Raw genomic sequence first — 17,151 nt, forward strand, 5'->3', positions numbered from 1 at the left:
AAGCAATTAAACATGCCAGACTATTTTTCCCAAACATTGTGGTGCCCTGAAATGGGGGGCTACATATACAAAGGGCTGTAACGTCTACATGGTGAAAATGTATAAAAATTACCCTTTAATGAAGGCTCAGAATCTGCACTTTAACCACATGTGAATTGTTTGATTACAAATATTAAAGTACAGAGCCAAATCAAGAAAAAAAATGTCTTTTGCTCCAATCATTATGGAGCTCACTGTATATGCCTGATCCATGAGCACCCATTTGTGCAGATTTTCCCTGAACAGCCATGAGTCAAAGGTACGTAGTGTCGAATCAACCACACGTAGAGTCATGTAAGCACAGAGATGAATTAGCACTTAATACCCAGACAGCTAAATAGCCTATTCTCTTCACATAGAGAAATGAAGTGTGCTTAACTCTCAACGGAACATTCTGATTCTATTTCAAGGGTGTTTGAGGCTCAAAAATAATCAAACATTGAGATCAAATACAAATGGCCGGCACTAACTTAATACATATCTCACAAGTAAATAAATATATTCTAAGCAAAACATTCTGGAAATGCCTTCATGAGAATGAAAGAGGTTCACAGCAACACGCATGCACAAAATACAGGGAACACTAGTTAGTAAATGAGGGATATAAACTGTATTTAAAGCAAGCACTTCCACGGGGTGTCTGAGTCTCGTGGCAAGTGCATCCCCACTGATGTGGGTCTTGAATTAAACTATGGATATCGTAACATGCTTGCAGCTGTGTATGAAAATGCTGGACAGTCCCAGCTGACAACAGCCAATGAACAGATCTTAGTGCCATATTTGTTGGGACACCATTGGCTGGATTGTTGAATCCTGCCAATAGTGACTAAGTGACTAAGACTGTTGAACTTGCTGATGTTTCATGAGGAACAGTGTCTAAGCTGTTGGCATGAACGTTTGAGGGTTATTACTCCTCAACCATGATGTCCGCATAGGTGTAAGGCAAAACATATGAGTGACTCCGAATCAGCTGACTGCAAATATTTCTGCAGGCTGTGGGAACTGTATCCTCCAAAAAATAATTATGTTCACTGTAGGGGACATAAGTATTTGTTCTTAATCTCAATAATTTGTTCTTAATCTCTGAAACCTACACTACAAGGGACAAAAATGGTTCTTAAAATTGAGGAATATATTCAATCAGTATAAGATGGATTACATTGTTTCCTCTGTGTCTGTTAGGTTAAAAAAGGCTTTGAGCGAGAGTGATGGAGTGAGAGAACGATGTAGTACCTTCCACGGGCTGCAGCTCGTCGACCATCAGCTTCAAGCTCTTCCCCCTCCTGACCACTCGAACCGTGTGCCACTCGTTATCATTCACACCGTGGCCAGCGAAAATGGTCTCTGGCCCCTTACCTGTGGGATGGCCCAGACGGGGGTTAAAACCACACAGGGAAACAGAGAGAGAGAGCCATACAGAGCAGAGAGAGAAAGAAATAAAGAATGAAAGAAAGAAAGAAAGAAAGAAAGAAAGAAAGATCTCACGTGGTCAACAAATTACCTGAAGTGGATTTTGTGCAGTTGTCTAGTACATACTGTATGGTTTTCCCTCACACTACTTAACATCAGTCATAAGACTTTTGGATAGAGTCAAGTCAGCTGACATAAACTATGACCTACATAACTAGCCTATGACCAGATACAGTAAATATTTAAAACATACCCCTCATCCTCAGACAAACTCTTCAACTCAAAGAGCCTTGAATGATGAACAGATACAGAAATGGACCTACTGAAACCACATAAGTATTTCAGCAGCGACTGAACCAGAACGACCTGAGGAAATGAATTCACCCAAAAACGCCAGCACATTGCAATAACAGAGAGAGAGAGAGAGAGAGAGAGAGAGAGAGAGAGAGAGAGAGAGAGAGAGAGAGAGAGAGAGAGAGAGAGAGAGAGAGAGAGAGAGAGAGAGAGAGAGAGAGAGAGAGAGAGAGAGAGAGAGAGAGAGAGAGAGATTCCTGCTGTCATGTATAATAGAACCTGGATCTGCTGAAACAGCTGAGTCTGTGAATTGCCCTGGCTGTGAAGTTTTAGAAAACGCTGTCAGTTTTCCCACTCTTGCAGCCATTGCGTTTCATGTGCAACTCCACCTGGAAATCATGATCAAACATGATCTAATCAGGTCTAATCAACTAACCTTTCTTTGAGAGGTAAGTCATAAGATCTCACCATTTAAAATTACTCTGGGGCCTGACTTGAAGTAATATTAATATAGGAAGAGGACTGATGAATCTTAACACATGCTAATGTATCCTCTAGAAAAAAAAAATGCTGATATTCTGATCTTATTCCAAAATGCATACATGATTTATGAACATATACATCTGGATTTGGTGGCAGTGTAACATACTGGTTAAGAAAGTGTGCTTATAATTCTGGGGCACTGCTGCAGAACCCTAGAGTGGGGTACTTAACTTGAATTGCTTCAGTAAATATCCAACTCTATAAATGGATTGTATGTAGAATGTAAGCTATGTAAATTGCTCTGGATAAGAGGGTCCGCCAACTGCTTAAACTGTAAAATGTAAATGACTTCCTTTCATGTCAAGTTATGACACTGTTGGCAATGAGCTGCTGGAAGAATTATGAAATTAATCTGATACCATTTTTAACGATGTAGTAACAACGATAATGAGATTCAACGGTCTCAACCTGGAGCATAGGAGTGGAATACAGGACAGCAGTGCAGTATAAAGGTTCGTTAACTGTCATAGTATCTCCGATGTTGCAAGTTTGATTTATGGGTGGGACACTGTTGTTGTACCCTTCAGCAAGGTACACTACATGGCCAAAAGTATACGGAAACCTGACAGCCAACATTTTATCCAAAGCTACGTGCATTAATATGGAGTTGGTCCACCCTTTGCTGCTATAACAACCTCCACTCTTCTGGGAAGGCTTTATCCTAGATGTTGGAGCATTGCTGAAGGGATTTGCTTCCATTCAGCCAGAAGAGCATTGGTGAGGTCAGGCACTGCTTGGGCGATTACTCCTGGGCTCACAGTTGGCTTTCCAAATGATCCCAAAGGTGTTGGATGGGGATGATGTCAGGGCTCTGTGCAGGACATTCAAGTTCTATCACGCTGTTCTCGACAAAACCATTTCTATATGAACCGAATCGTCTTGAATGTGATTGTATGCTGTAGTATTAAGATTTGACTTCACTGGAACTAAGGGGCCTAGCCAAAACCATGAAATATAGCCCCAGACCAAGGGATGTACAGATACCTTTAGTCATATAGTGTATTTAACCTGAATTTCTCCAGTTAACATGCAGCTGTATAAACTGAATCTATGTTAAAATTGTAATGTGCAAATTGTTCTGGATAAGGATGCCTGCTAAATGTATTAGAATATTTATATAGTGGTCTATTTGAAATCACCACTAGATGGAAACAGAGAACCAGGAAGGTTAATACCAGTAAGACTACAGCGATGGAGGGGGGGGGAGTTGTGCTTGTGTCAGCCATTCAATATCAGGTACCCTTAATACAGTAGTGGAAGCTTTAGGCAGCATATTCAAAACCCACAGTCAATTTCCATATTGTAAAAGCAAACCACAACTCCCCCAACCCAACCCCCTCCACCCAGTATAGGCTCCTCAGTCATGGAGGTTGTGCATCTGGCTTTCTGACCAGACCGTGCATCTGATGTATATGAGGGATTTAGTGCCCTCTGTGGGTACAATAAGGGGTTGCTGTGACTCAGACACAATGACATCAGAGCTCTTGATATCCTTCTCCTCAACCTATCAACTTCCACTACAACATTGATGGTGCTCTACTAAAGCAAATCAGGAGGGAAACAGCAGTCTTTTATGGATAAAATAATCTAATGCAAGGGGTCTCCATGTTTAGGATGGGGTCTGCTACTGGAATTGTTTTTTCATTTTGTGTGACATTGTTTGGGTAGCATGAGAGTGTGAGACAGAGCCTGGAAGCCCAAACCATGTAGGACCCACAAAATGCTACACCAATAGAATGCTACACTGGGGTTCTTCCATGCCACCTGGCAGAGTGCCACTGCCAGGCTCAAAAGGGGGATGTGTAGCAGGGCGCCGACGTGATCTTCAAAGGAAAACCTCAATTCTCTTTAATCACCCATCAGCTCCACCCCCCACTGTGACCTGCATATTGACAGCTGTGATTTTCCTCTAAAATGAAATATCTTAAATTGTGGGCCTCAATGTCAGTCTTGAGTTCTGGTTTGGGAAGTAGGTGGGGAGACCGTGAAACAGCCCTAATTATTGTCACTTTTATCACGCGATCGTTAAGGACCACAGTGAGTCAGGATCAGGGTACACCAGCTCATCCAAAGACATCTCTGCACTGCACTGCCCCATCCTATTCCATTTTGGCCATATTGGTCCACTGGCTACACTCCAAGCAGCAATTTCTCCCAGTACCTTTCCCTAATACTGAGGAAGCTTCATCCATTGAGCAGGCAGGGCAATGGGAATTGTGTCTGCTGAAAACCTGATGTTTAATCATAATGGTTCCTGCCAAGAAACCGTTAAGCATGGCGAAATGAAATTACCGTGCCGTGGAAAATGGTAAACAAGCTAAGCTTCCGGTGGGAGAGCAGTCCCTCGGCTGCAACTACGACAGAAAGGAAAGCTGTCCTAAGTTAGTGTGATTCTGCAGTCCCCGTAACAGGACTGCAAACCAATCTGTGTCTTCAGCGTGGATGTTCCCGCCAAGCGGTGAGTCAGCAGGGATTAGAATGTTGCGACGGAATCGGCAATGCCTTCTCCTAGCAGCCCCCGGTTCCTGATTGACAACAGCATGCTGGGACTGAGACAGGATGCCCTTCAGAGCATTAGCCTTTTCAAACAGACGCTGACTCGAGGGCTCATCCTGCTCAGACACTGGGCTCCGGTTTGTGGATGCACCCCAAGGTCTGACAGTGGCTTAAGAACTTAACTTGAGCTAGTGTGAACTAAGCTAGATTCACATGAGCTTTTTTTCCCTCGCTATTTTTGTCGTCCGAACACGTCACGCTTATTTTTAAACGTTCCCTATTTATTAGCTAGCTCGTTGGTGAGCTGACATTCAGACTTGTGGCCCCACAAGGAAATGCAGGGAGGGAGGGTTGCCAATGAAACCTCTGGTCACCGCAGACTGGCTGTGCTGTGCCTAGCTGTCTGCAAACTGCACTGCTCCAACATAGTGACAGAGCAGCTTAGCTGGTGGACTCAGAGTAAAGAGGAGGGGTAGAGCTTGTCTGCACTCACCCAGATTAATTGATGGGCCTACAAATACAGTCAGACAACACAAATTGGGATAAAAACTTGAGCAAAAATGCTTAAAAAGACACACTGACTCTGCATCTGCCTCCGCAATTATTATTTATTTAAGCCGCATTTCCACCGCAGGAACTTTACCCCGGAACTAGGAACCTTTTGAGGAACTCAGTGCGTTTCGACCGCAAAAACTAGGGTCTAAATTAATTTCCGGGGACTTTATTTTACCCCCAAAAAAGTCCCTGCTCGGGGGGTAGTACTTTCCAAAAGTACCGGAACTTTTGGGGTGGGGTGCAAGCGCTGAATATTTCTGATTGGTGGACTACTCGCAGTATTTTATTTCAACCGCCATTTTTAAAAATCTGCAGCCGCAAACCGATTTATTTTCATAATAACTTGAAATCAAACGTCTATGTTATGCGGCTCAGTAGCCTACTTTTGGTTATAGCAAACCAACGTCTTGAAATTATAACGTGTGCTCTTCTGTTCTTTTTCGTGCTTTAGTATTCGTTTTCTAAAATGTTAAGCATTTGTGCTGGGACAGCATATTACGTACCAAAACATTCAAACGGTTTAATTCGGTTGCTGAGTATTTTCTTCCGGATTTTCTTTGTTAGCCCGTTGTAATTGACTCAAAACGCTTGATACAGTTATGTGAAGTATGCGGTAGTTCTGCATAATTTACATCCACACTTTTTGTCAGGTTAAAATAACAGGTTAATTCTAGTAATCGTCCCTTTTGCTTTTTCAGACTGCCGTAATTTTACTCTGCCATTCTTCAATTCCACAAAAAGACCAGGAAGACTATGGACTAATTTATGGTGCATGGTTCGCATCTGGAGGGCACACTTCGCTGCTCGGCTTGCAGTAAATTTGAAGGAAAGCAAACGGTGGCTGTACCACCAATTTTCACGCAAGTCCGGGTTTCGTTCTATTCTTGTCATTTTGCGATTAGCCTATATGGAATTGACGATGAGAAAGTAATCAATTCAACAGCAAATTGTTTACAACGTGTGCATGTTTTCTGCTGTTGTTGCCAGTTATTTGTGGAATGTGAATGTATTCTGTCGCCTCGGATGTCAAGACATGAAAGTGAATGTTTGCATAAAAACATAATGAGAGTGTTTGAGAGGATATATAAAACAGTTACAATCTGACTATTGGCCTGTTATATCCTATTTGTTGCATAACAACGGTCCAAGTCCAACTACCAACGACAGTTTTGCTTGACAACGGTAAAATATGCCCAAACGGCCGCGGAAGAATATTTCAATTTCAGGTAATTAAATCGATAAAAATCAATAAATACAAAAGTAACCATATATAGTCATTGTTGGTAACCCTTTTGTATGTAAGTGGAATGAACCCCTCCGGGCTGTCCCGGTTATTAGAAAATAATGTAGGCTACTTCGGTGGTAGTATGGGGTTACAGAAGAAATCATAGGACAGATGGACTGACGACAACGTCGCTTTTTCATACGTCAGTGGGCTAATTTGCCTAATCATCGCGGGACTTTAGACCACGGTGGAAACGCAGAGAACAATGGGCTGAAGGAACCTTTTAGTTCCTTGAAAAGTAATTCCTGGGACTAAAAGTTCTGGGTACTTTTGATGGAAATGCGGCTTTAGTTACTTTCATAATCGATTTTGATTGATTCATTTTTTGAAGCTTAAAATGTAGGTGTGACCCTACTGCTTGGACCAAACAACATTTCAATGCCAAGGTTTGACTTCCAAGGTTTTACATTGTCCAAGTTAATCATGCACAAATGTTAAATTTTTAGTATTGCCTGGCAGGGGGCATCAATAGAAGCATATTGATGTCGATGTGAGCATGCAACAAGCTTTAGCAGCCATACTGTGTTGGGGTATGCAATACGGCATCGATGTTATAGTAGTATGTGTGGGTTCAGGGCATATTAAATAGTACCAGTGTCATGATAATATGTGCTTTTGAAAGTATTTCCTTAAGTATAACATTAAGTCTTAATATATGGTGGTTGGGATACAGTACTTACTATTACTGCTATCTTAATACTATGCTGTATTTGCTAATAATAATAGTGCATTTGCTGTTAGGGAAATGTCATTCATACTATTCTCTCTCTATTCATAGTATTAGTGTTGTAATAATATTGGGTGGGGGAAAAAGAGAGACAGAGAGAGAAACCAAGTGAGAGAAACAGGGGGAGAGAGAGAGGAAAGAGATATAGAGAGCTCCATTGTCAAAGTGTGTTAAGTGTTGCCGTATGTGGAGCCGCCTTGTTATAAGATGCCCCACCCCCCCAGCGAACAACATGGTGTACGCTTCTCTCTCATCTTGTGCAGCCCGGCTCTGTAATTATTTTCCCAGAATGCCCCGCTAGGCAGGTAAGGGTCCGACTGCGCAGAGACATGCAGACGCTGATGGATCCCCCATGGCGCCCGAGTCCTCATCCTCGTCTCCATGGGAGCGGCGGCGGACCAGAAATGCAGAAAAAACCCCGGCGCTTCTCCGCTCCCGGTACCGCACAGCAGGGTTCTGCAGAACCGGTCCGGAACATCCCGTGGCCCATTCTCCAACATATGCTCACAATAAAATTCTGATTATAATAATGTCATTTACACTTCGCCATTTTGAAATGAGGAGATGGCAACAGCTGTCTTCAGCCAATTATGCCATTTAATACTGCAGATAAAAGAAAACCGGGCCTCAAATTTAATTTAAGATGGCAGCGGGATAAATGCAAGCGCTTAATGTGCTAAATTTTTTGATTACTTATGTAAAGCTATTTAAGTTTATTTTCACATTTCTCATACAGATTTGCTTTTAATGCTCCATGGGGCAATGAGCCGTTGACTAGCCACTATATATTTTATACTATATATTATATGTGATCCATTGTTTATTTTTTATGACCTTCTTCAGTAAACCTCTAATGTAGTGCAGGGGAAATGAGCATTGGACTGGTCAAATAATGAGAGAAGTAATTCAGTATCTCATGGCTGAAATGCCTCTTAATGTTCTGTGAAAAAATAAGCCAGTAATTACATTCATAAAATACCTTTTTTCTGTTAAGACGTTGATGACAGTTTTTTTTTTACAGCATAACTTCAAAAGATCACCTCCGGTGAACAGTTTAATGAAAGAGGAATCGCCAATCCTGCGTTCATTAAACAATCCCTCATACAGCCATTAGCTTTAAAAAAACAGGTGGATCGTGCCAAAATGTTTTGCCTTATCACCCCTCTTTACACACACACACACACACACACGCACACACACACAGGACTGCTAGTACACACATTTTTCCTCTTGCAGTTTCAGTAGGTCACGTTCCCCTCCTTGTCAGTCTTCTGTGTGATCTGCATTACAAATGACACTAGAATGTCTGCTGCTGTGAATATTTATGCAAAGCATCGCTCCGGTAAATGTAGCCTGGCTTGCATATTTATAATGGCGGTTGTTAGAGGAAATGAGGTCCTCAAATTCACAGGAATCTGGTGATTTGGGATCGCTGTTTCAAATGGTCAGCTTGTTATTCCTAACGTGTCTGCTCGAAGATGGCATGTTCCTTGGTAGTGCTATTGTTATTAAATCCTCACAATGCTAGCTCACTAAAGCCTTCCAAAGAACACAGCATGCGCATGATTGTGAGTGTGTGTGTTCGTGCGCATTTGTGTTTTTTTCTGTAAACACGGCTCATTGAGCCGTTCTTAAATCTTAAATGATCCGGGGCAGTTAGTGTGGGGGGTCACAGCTGCTGAGTGGTTGTAGTGGGAATAGCAGACTCACTGTCCTACTGCCACTGCTGCAGACAGTCAGTTTGTCTCTTCCTTCATTCCTGCTCATATTCAGCTGTTACAAATACAGTATGGCATGATGATGAACAGGGCTGAGACTCTGCATATTAATCCAGTGCTCATTTAATTTTGCCTAAGGGTGACTTGCTCAGTTAAGAAAAGAAACTACAGCTGGGCTACTCAACTATTTTCCTGGCTGGGCACAGTGCCTGCACGGCTACTCAACCCTAGTCCTGGAGAGCCATGAGGCCTGCTGGGCTACTCAACCCTAGTCCTGGAGAGCCATGAGGCCTGCTGGGCTACTCAACCCTAGTCCTGGAGAGCCATGAGGCCTGCTGGGCTACTCAACCCTGGTCTTGGAGAGCTCTGGAACCTGCAGGCACTTCAGCGCCTGATTCAGTTCATCGCCATCTTGACTGAATCAGTTCAGCGTGGGCGGATTACTTTAGCGGACTGAGGTTCTCCGTGGTGTGAGTTCAGGATTCAAAGGGCTCTTAGCATCCTGCTATTATGTGCCTCTGTAAATGTCAGGGTTTCTCTGTATTTTCTCCTCCTAAAACCTTAATAATATATCATAAATGCAATTTTCAGAAAAGCACATATTCATTGTACAGGTCATAGTTTCTAGTTTGTACACTACAGTGTTTGACTGAAGAGTACCTTCCAGTAAGGACGGACCAGTGACCGCAGGTTGTCCGAGCACTTGGAAAAGGTCAGAGGTTAAGAGGGCCCAGCTGCTCCCCTGTGATGGTGAATCACCCAAAGCAAAGGAACGACATTCAAATCTGAGGCCCAGCCAGTAATGTCACAGGATCCCCATGGCAAAAAAAGAAATAAAAATCTTACATGTTTCTTCCAGATTCCCTCTCTTTCTCTGTATCTCACTCTCTCTCTCTCTCTCTTTGTTTATTTTTTTTTTCAATTTCACAGTTCTTATTAACACATCACAGTGTTACCAAAGTAAAGGTGACAGGAAAATCTGATAAAATACTTACAAAACCATACACCCACAGACAGACAGACACACACACACACATACATTATATTCAAGGGTCCAAGAACAAAAAAAACAAAAACATATTGGTCCCAAACCAAATGACCAAAAAAAAAGAGTTTTTTTTTTCCTGTTCTCTTGGTGAAGACAAATACATTCATACAGGCCACACCAATTTACTCCTGATGAAATTTTCAAAAAATAATTTTGATATCTCCTACCATGTATTTGGTCCAATCTTCACCAAATTTGGCTTACACAATCTCAGAAGTGTCATGGTAATAACTATCCAACAACGTTTTGATATTCCAAATCGTTCTCTTGTAAAAAGCTAATGAATCTTAATAGTGGGACATTTCTGAACACATGACTGCCCATGAAACTCCACACCTTTCATCAAAACAAGACACTGATTTGCTATACCATGTTTGGCAAAATTTAACTAATATATAGGGCTATATTACATTACATTACAGGCATTTAGCAGACGCTCTTATCCAGAGCGACTTACACAACTTTTTTACATAGCATTTTACATTGTATCCATTTATACAGCTGGATATATACTGAAGCAATTTCGGTTAAGTACCTTGTTCAAGGGTACAACGGCAGTGTCCTACCCAGGAATCGAACCTACGACCTTTCGGTTACAAGTCCAGTTCCTTACCCACTGTGCTACACTCCTCCGCAATAACAAAATTGCTATAACAAGCAATTTTGTTTTATTAGCTTATAAATCTTTAGCTGTATGCTTCAGAACAAAAAATCTTTCATAATATGAGTTGTTGGTCGAAGGAACATCTATATACGTCACTCTACTCCTATGACAAACTACTATTCCTATATCCCTATCCTAAAACTAAATTTCTCTATCGCCTTCCACAAATTTCATCCAGTCATCACCAAAATTAAAACACATGATCTCTATTATCTACTGGCAATAGGTACTCAGCATATTTCAGATATTCCAAACCATCTTGCCAAGCCGATCATTGTGCTGTACTAAATTTGGTGCAAACACATGCAGACAGACTACACTAGCAAAATGTCTGTAAATTCACAGTTCCTTCATGAATGAAATTCAAGCTCAAACCAATTTGATAGGGTGGCCTCAAACACATGAAAAAATTCTGTTGTCAGCCCATGTGGTTTCACTATTCTCTATGCACAATTCTGTGTCTATGGTTTATTCTGTGTCAAGCCATGTTTATTGCATTTCACTCCTGAATGTTGTTCCCTAGAGACAAAATACTCTTTGTTTAGGACTACTCTTCGAAACATACCCATAATTATGTGCATGGATTTTCTTTTTGAATTATATTCACAAGCAAGCTTCTTCAGTTTATCTCAGTGTGCTTAATCCAGCCATTTTCACTGATTTATATACAGTGTATATTAAATGGTTTTAACAATGTTTTACTATTTAAATGAGCAGTGGTCCAAATTGAGATACAAAATGATTTAGTGGCAACACATGCTTATGCACCATGCCTAGTTTGTTTTTGTTTTTATTTGAATCCGGTTTCTAATTGATGTTATTTGGTTTTTTAATCTTATATTTTTTAATCATTTGCCTGTCTGTTCCCATACCTCTGATACACTGCACACTTGTTATACTGTACACTTTTACTGTGTATATTAAGTGATACAAAAATGATAATCACCTTCTCACAAAGAACAAATTTACCATGTGGACCTTTACAATGCACTTTAGTTCATTTTACAATCTTGCATTAATGAAAAACACTAAAACAACATTGCCTTCTAGTCATGGACCTCTTCACATGCAACTTGGACTAAGATGGTAAGTGCACTTTTCTCTTTAAAAGTTAAAGATAGTTTCTATGTTAAATGTTTTTCTAAGTGTTAAACTCAAATATGGTATTTATGCATAAATGATGGAAATTATTGTAATCTACAACATACTTGCTTCATTAGCTTGATACCTTCAAAAGGTTTTAGAGCACATGTTTCTAAACATAACTATGTTATTGGTCTGCTTGCATCCCACAATTGCTGCTTGCAGTTACATTTTGTGTTGGTCAGCTTTCCATTATCAAACAGAGATTTTGGACCTCAGTATCTTTGTCAATTCAAAACCAATCTCAATGCCATTTCACAGGTGGACTGCAATCGTCATGGGCTTGCCAAATACGGACTTAGGTACAGATATGTCACTCTATTACTATGTTAAATGCTTTTCTAAGTGTTAAACTCAAATATGGTATTTATGCATAAATGATGGACATTATTGTAATTTACAACATACTTGCTACATTAGCTTGATACTTTCAAACCGTTTTAGAGTGCCTAATTTTTATCTTGATTTTAGTTTTGTCCTTAGGTCTTAAATGTTTTTTTATATACTTCAATCACTCTGTTTTTTTTTTTTTTGTCTTTTTATGTACAGCACATTGAGTTGCACCCGCTGTCGGAAATGTGCTTTATAAATAAAGTTTGATTGACTGATAGAATGATTTGGTGGACACCCTCTAAAATGTGCATAAAAAACTATTTTTCACAGACATAACTCAATCTAAATCCAGAGTAACTAACGCCATCATTTCAGTAGGATCTTTGTGGCTAACTCTCATGTTCAGCAAGCCAGGCTATTAATCTAATATGCCTAGCACTAATGGTGAATTAATAAATTCCCTTTCATGTGTACTGAAATTCTGTCAAATTGGTCTGCCTTTGTTCAACAACTAGCAAGCCAATACCGATATATTTCATTTATTTTTATGAGTAAGAGCATTGCTGCCCTAGGCATTAGCCTACAAACAGTTGTATTTTATCATGTCAATAAGTTAAACTGAATTGCACCTCTATAGAAAGTAGCTAACCTTAGCTATGGTTAGTGATCTAATTTAGCCATTCTATATCTCCCAAATGCATGGTGTTTAACTTACATGCTGGCTAAAATATTTCAGATGCGTACTGATAGCTAGCTAGTAGGGGTGGAGGGAGAGCCACTATTTGTATTTTTATCTGTGTTTGTTCAACCAGCAACATTATTTCTATTTGTATTCGGAAAAAAATGGAGATGGGTGTGGCGTGAACCGGAAATGGGTGGAGATTAACACGGAAGCTGTATAAAATTCCAAAAATCCCAGATTGTTACCATTATAATCACTGGCACTATTGTTGAGATATTAAAGCATTAAAGTCATGGTTTTACAATAACATCAATAATAATCCAGTTTAACAACAGGTAATTAGATTTTTAAAACTGTATTTAACAAACAATTACATTTATGTTATATAGCCATAACAGGCTTTTATAAGACTGGGGTAAACAAACAAGTTGAATCAAGTTTTAAACATAGACAAAACATTTTTAGAAATCAAAGTGCTACGTACAAACTGCATTAACCCCACCACCGCTACCTGAGGGGCACTGAAGTCAATTATAAACTGAAATAATGCTTTTAAATTAATAAAATAGTTCCTTGTCTACATTATGAACTACTGTATGCAATAATAATAAATAAAAAAACTACAGAATATAAGGCTAAATGTTTTGTTGATTTTGTTTATTAATACTTTTCTTCCCTCTTTATTCAAGCCCCACTTTACCTGTATGTTTGATTTGCATAAGCTTGGGTAAATTAATGGAAAAAATGTAAAAGCTTCCTTGGGTGTAATACATATTCAGCTATTATGTTTTTATTCAAAGTTCCCCAATTTATATTTTGTAAAAACAAGCTCCTGCACATGAGCTGGGAGCAGTCCAGCGCGATGAGGAGACACTACATCCCTTGTTATACCGAAAAGTTGTTTGGAGGGCAGATCAGATAGTTTACAGCCACATGAGCCAGTGCTGGGTGTGTCATTAGCCAACAACCTATATCTGTAATGTTTAACTCTAGTTTAACTTTATTACATACTACCACTACGCTGATGGTCGGCTGTGTCAGACGTATCCAACATTACAGCATCAATTTCTGAACCAGCAATGACCTCATTTTAATCAAGATTAAGAAACCTTATTTTTCAAAACTATTTCCTTGAAATAAAGGACACAGCTGGTTTCACAATTTCAATGTTTGTATTTCTAAATTATAGCGATTTTGTTATCTAGACTAAGGGAAACTGTATTGAGGCATATTACGGTAACACTGAAAAAAGCGCTAAAATGTGCATGAGAAAACATAAAATGGAAAAGTAGTTAAAGAAATACAAACAGTGCAATATTTTTAAAAAGTAATTCCATCGGCCGTTCAGCACATCTCTTCCTTCCTTCTCCTTGGAGTGCGCTTTTACATAGCCTATGCGCCAATGCGCAGCTTTGGTGGTTTGCTGGGACAGATGCGCAAAAATGCGTTATATTTCACACAGTTGCTGCGTAGCTATTCTATTTAGTTTGTTCAAAGTCTCAGTTTCAGTGAAAACCTGAAAATATATTGGTGGTGTTTTCTTTGCACAGTTCTATGCCTATCATTTCTATAACCACAGCATCCACAATTATTCATCCCCACCCTAAAGGCTTTTATCAACTTCATCACAATTGCTGTTAATTAATTTCCTGTTATTATATGAGCAAACTAGGTTTTGATACCGCTTTATTGGGGAATTTGTATCAAAGCAACGTTCATTCAAGTACTGAATAGCGTTCCGGAGTAGACAGCGACACGTTCGCACTTGGATAAAAGCACCTGTTGTTGTCTATTGTCTGGCAGGGGGGGTTTGTGAAGAAAATGACTCCAAAGCCTGATGGTGTCACTCTGGCCTATCTAGTGCTAAGAGAAACTCTCACTTGCTGTCTCTCTGCTGGTGTGTGTGTATGTCCAATTGAGAAACGTGGTTCTGACTCCTGAGCGAATGGGAAGAAAAGATCCAAATCAGATAATATTTTGCCATAATAGTGGCCAAATTCGAGAGGAAAAAACATTCAGAGGGACATTTGGAGTGTCACCGAATATGGTGTTTGTATTCGGCACCATCCCTATTAGCTAGCTGGATGTAAATGTATATATTACATATATGCCGTTTTTTTATGTCTTATAAGCATGGCACTTCAATCCTCCCCCAGCTAGAGGTCACAATAGCCTCTTTGTCAAACCACTTCTAAAACAATTATCCGATTTGTACCACCTCAGTAATCTAAGTTGATAAAATAATTGCCACTAATTAAGCACACTCAAGTAGTGAATGACCATTAAAATATAAGTTTAAATTCCTGCAGGTCACATGGTGGAAACAAACTGGTGGCCCTTCTTATAAGCACAGTGTAGGTGGGATATGTATCACAATATGGTGCTATACTCAATATAGTCAATGTGTAGTGCAGTGTTATATTACATTACACTACAGGCATTTAGCAGATGCTCTTATCCAGAGAAACTTTTACACAACTTTTACATAGCATTTTACAGCTGGATATATACTGAAGCAATTCAGGTTAAGTACGTTGCTCAAGGGTACAACGCCAGTTTCCTACCCAGGAATCGAACCTATGACCTTTCGGTCACAAGCCCAGTCTTATAGAAAGTATGATTAAGGATTTAATACAGTACTATGTGTATGATCTAATACTCGTTTTAAGATAATGTGTTGAATTACATTTTTTAAGTGAAGTTTACAAGCATAATAATACCAAGTATTAATTAAACCTCCCTGCATAAAAACTAAGGAAATGAATCACAAAAAAAGTTTAATGTTTGTGCCAAAAACCTCAGAAGGCAGGAAATGAAACTTATCAGCCTGAACACTAACATCAGCCTGCTGCTGCTGTATCAGCACAGAGCATCTGGAGTTATGAGCTGAAAAATAGATTCATATCCTTAACAGATCATAGCAATATATGCGCTATACTCTCATAGCAATAACATACACTATAATACAGAATATATGAATTAATCACACTAGTTTAAAGATTGTATGCTATGTACCAACACCGTTTGTGGACAAACTCTGCTGGAAGACTGATATAAGATATGTGGTGCTAAAGAGGACACATGGGCATGCTGGAAATGCTTAAAAAAGTGTCTTTTTATTTAAAAACAAAACAAAACATGAAAGCATGCTTATAAAAGTGCAAAATCGATTGCCAATACACCGAACAGAGCGTCTACTCTAAGAGTATGAATTAGGCTCTTTGAGAGGAGGTTTGAATCTTCAGAAATTTGCCCAGTGGTGAATGCATGTTGTTTGAAGTGCAGTAGACAGGGCCTTAGCGGCTGTCAAAGCTCTGTGCTGATACACTTTGATGGAAGGCAGGCTTTCGCTAGCATTAGGGCTGATCAATTTAATTTTCTGCCTTTTGATGCTTTTGGCAAATGCAAACACTTCACTTAAAACATAGTTTGTGATGTATACGGTGCAGTCCTTTTTATACACAGTCACGGGGGACCAAAAGTAATTGGACAACTGGCCACTCGGCTGTTTCTTGGCCAGCTGTGTGTTGCTGCCTCATTAGTTCATGCACTGTCCTCCATCTTTGCATTTGATCATCTATCTTTCTCCAGCTGCCTTTTCTGTCCAGCAAGATGTAGAAACCACATCACTGACTACAGGCCCTCATTTTGTGAATCCATGGCACCTCACCAACAGTGAGGAATGGTGACTGTAGGCTCTGATGAAACCAAAAAAATAGTACCCCCAGAAGTATCTGTTTCAGGCTCTCTGAGTTGAATTCTGAGGTAAAATAAGAAGAAATGCGCATTTCAGGCTGTCCAAGTTGTAGACTGAGGTTTAATAATAACAATTGTGTGTTTCAGGTTCTTTGAGTTGAAGGCTGAGGTTTGTGTTTGATTATAAGAAATGACAAGGTGTAAAGAATAATCTGTGAACAAGATATTTTTGCCCATCATTAACACCTCTTCACTTCTTCTCTTTTCCCCTCCCATCATTCCCTCCTCCCCCACCACCACTACCACCAGCACTCTCTCAGTCATGTCTCACACTATCTCTCCAGGACAGATGCCCTGGTTTGGAGGCAGTCCTCCATCTTTCACCCAACCAGGACACTTTATACTGAAGGTTAATGGATCTGACATCTGTTGTGTAAATTACCCTGTTAATATGTACAAACCCATGCGCTCTGGCACAGAGTTGACCATTATAATGGATAAGCCCTAAACGAGACACA

General features: G+C 39.9%; 1 protein-coding gene across 22 annotated transcripts in view; it reads right to left on the reverse strand.

The window, feature by feature from the left end:
• nrxn1a (neurexin 1a) overlaps nucleotides 1–17,151 on the reverse strand; it is a 253,804-nt gene that overhangs the window by 102,836 nt on the left and 133,817 nt on the right. For all 22 annotated transcript variants that reach the window (XM_035405914.1, XM_035405901.1, XM_035405905.1 and 19 more), the window contains one exon: nucleotides 1,273–1,395. In XM_035405914.1, coding sequence (XP_035261805.1) covers nucleotides 1,273–1,395 — 123 coding nt within the window. The remainder of the gene's footprint in view (nucleotides 1–1,272; nucleotides 1,396–17,151) is intronic.

Source organism: Anguilla anguilla, chromosome 2 (assembly GCF_013347855.1).
Source record: "Anguilla anguilla isolate fAngAng1 chromosome 2, fAngAng1.pri, whole genome shotgun sequence".
Lineage (NCBI taxonomy): Eukaryota > Metazoa > Chordata > Actinopteri > Anguilliformes > Anguillidae > Anguilla > Anguilla anguilla.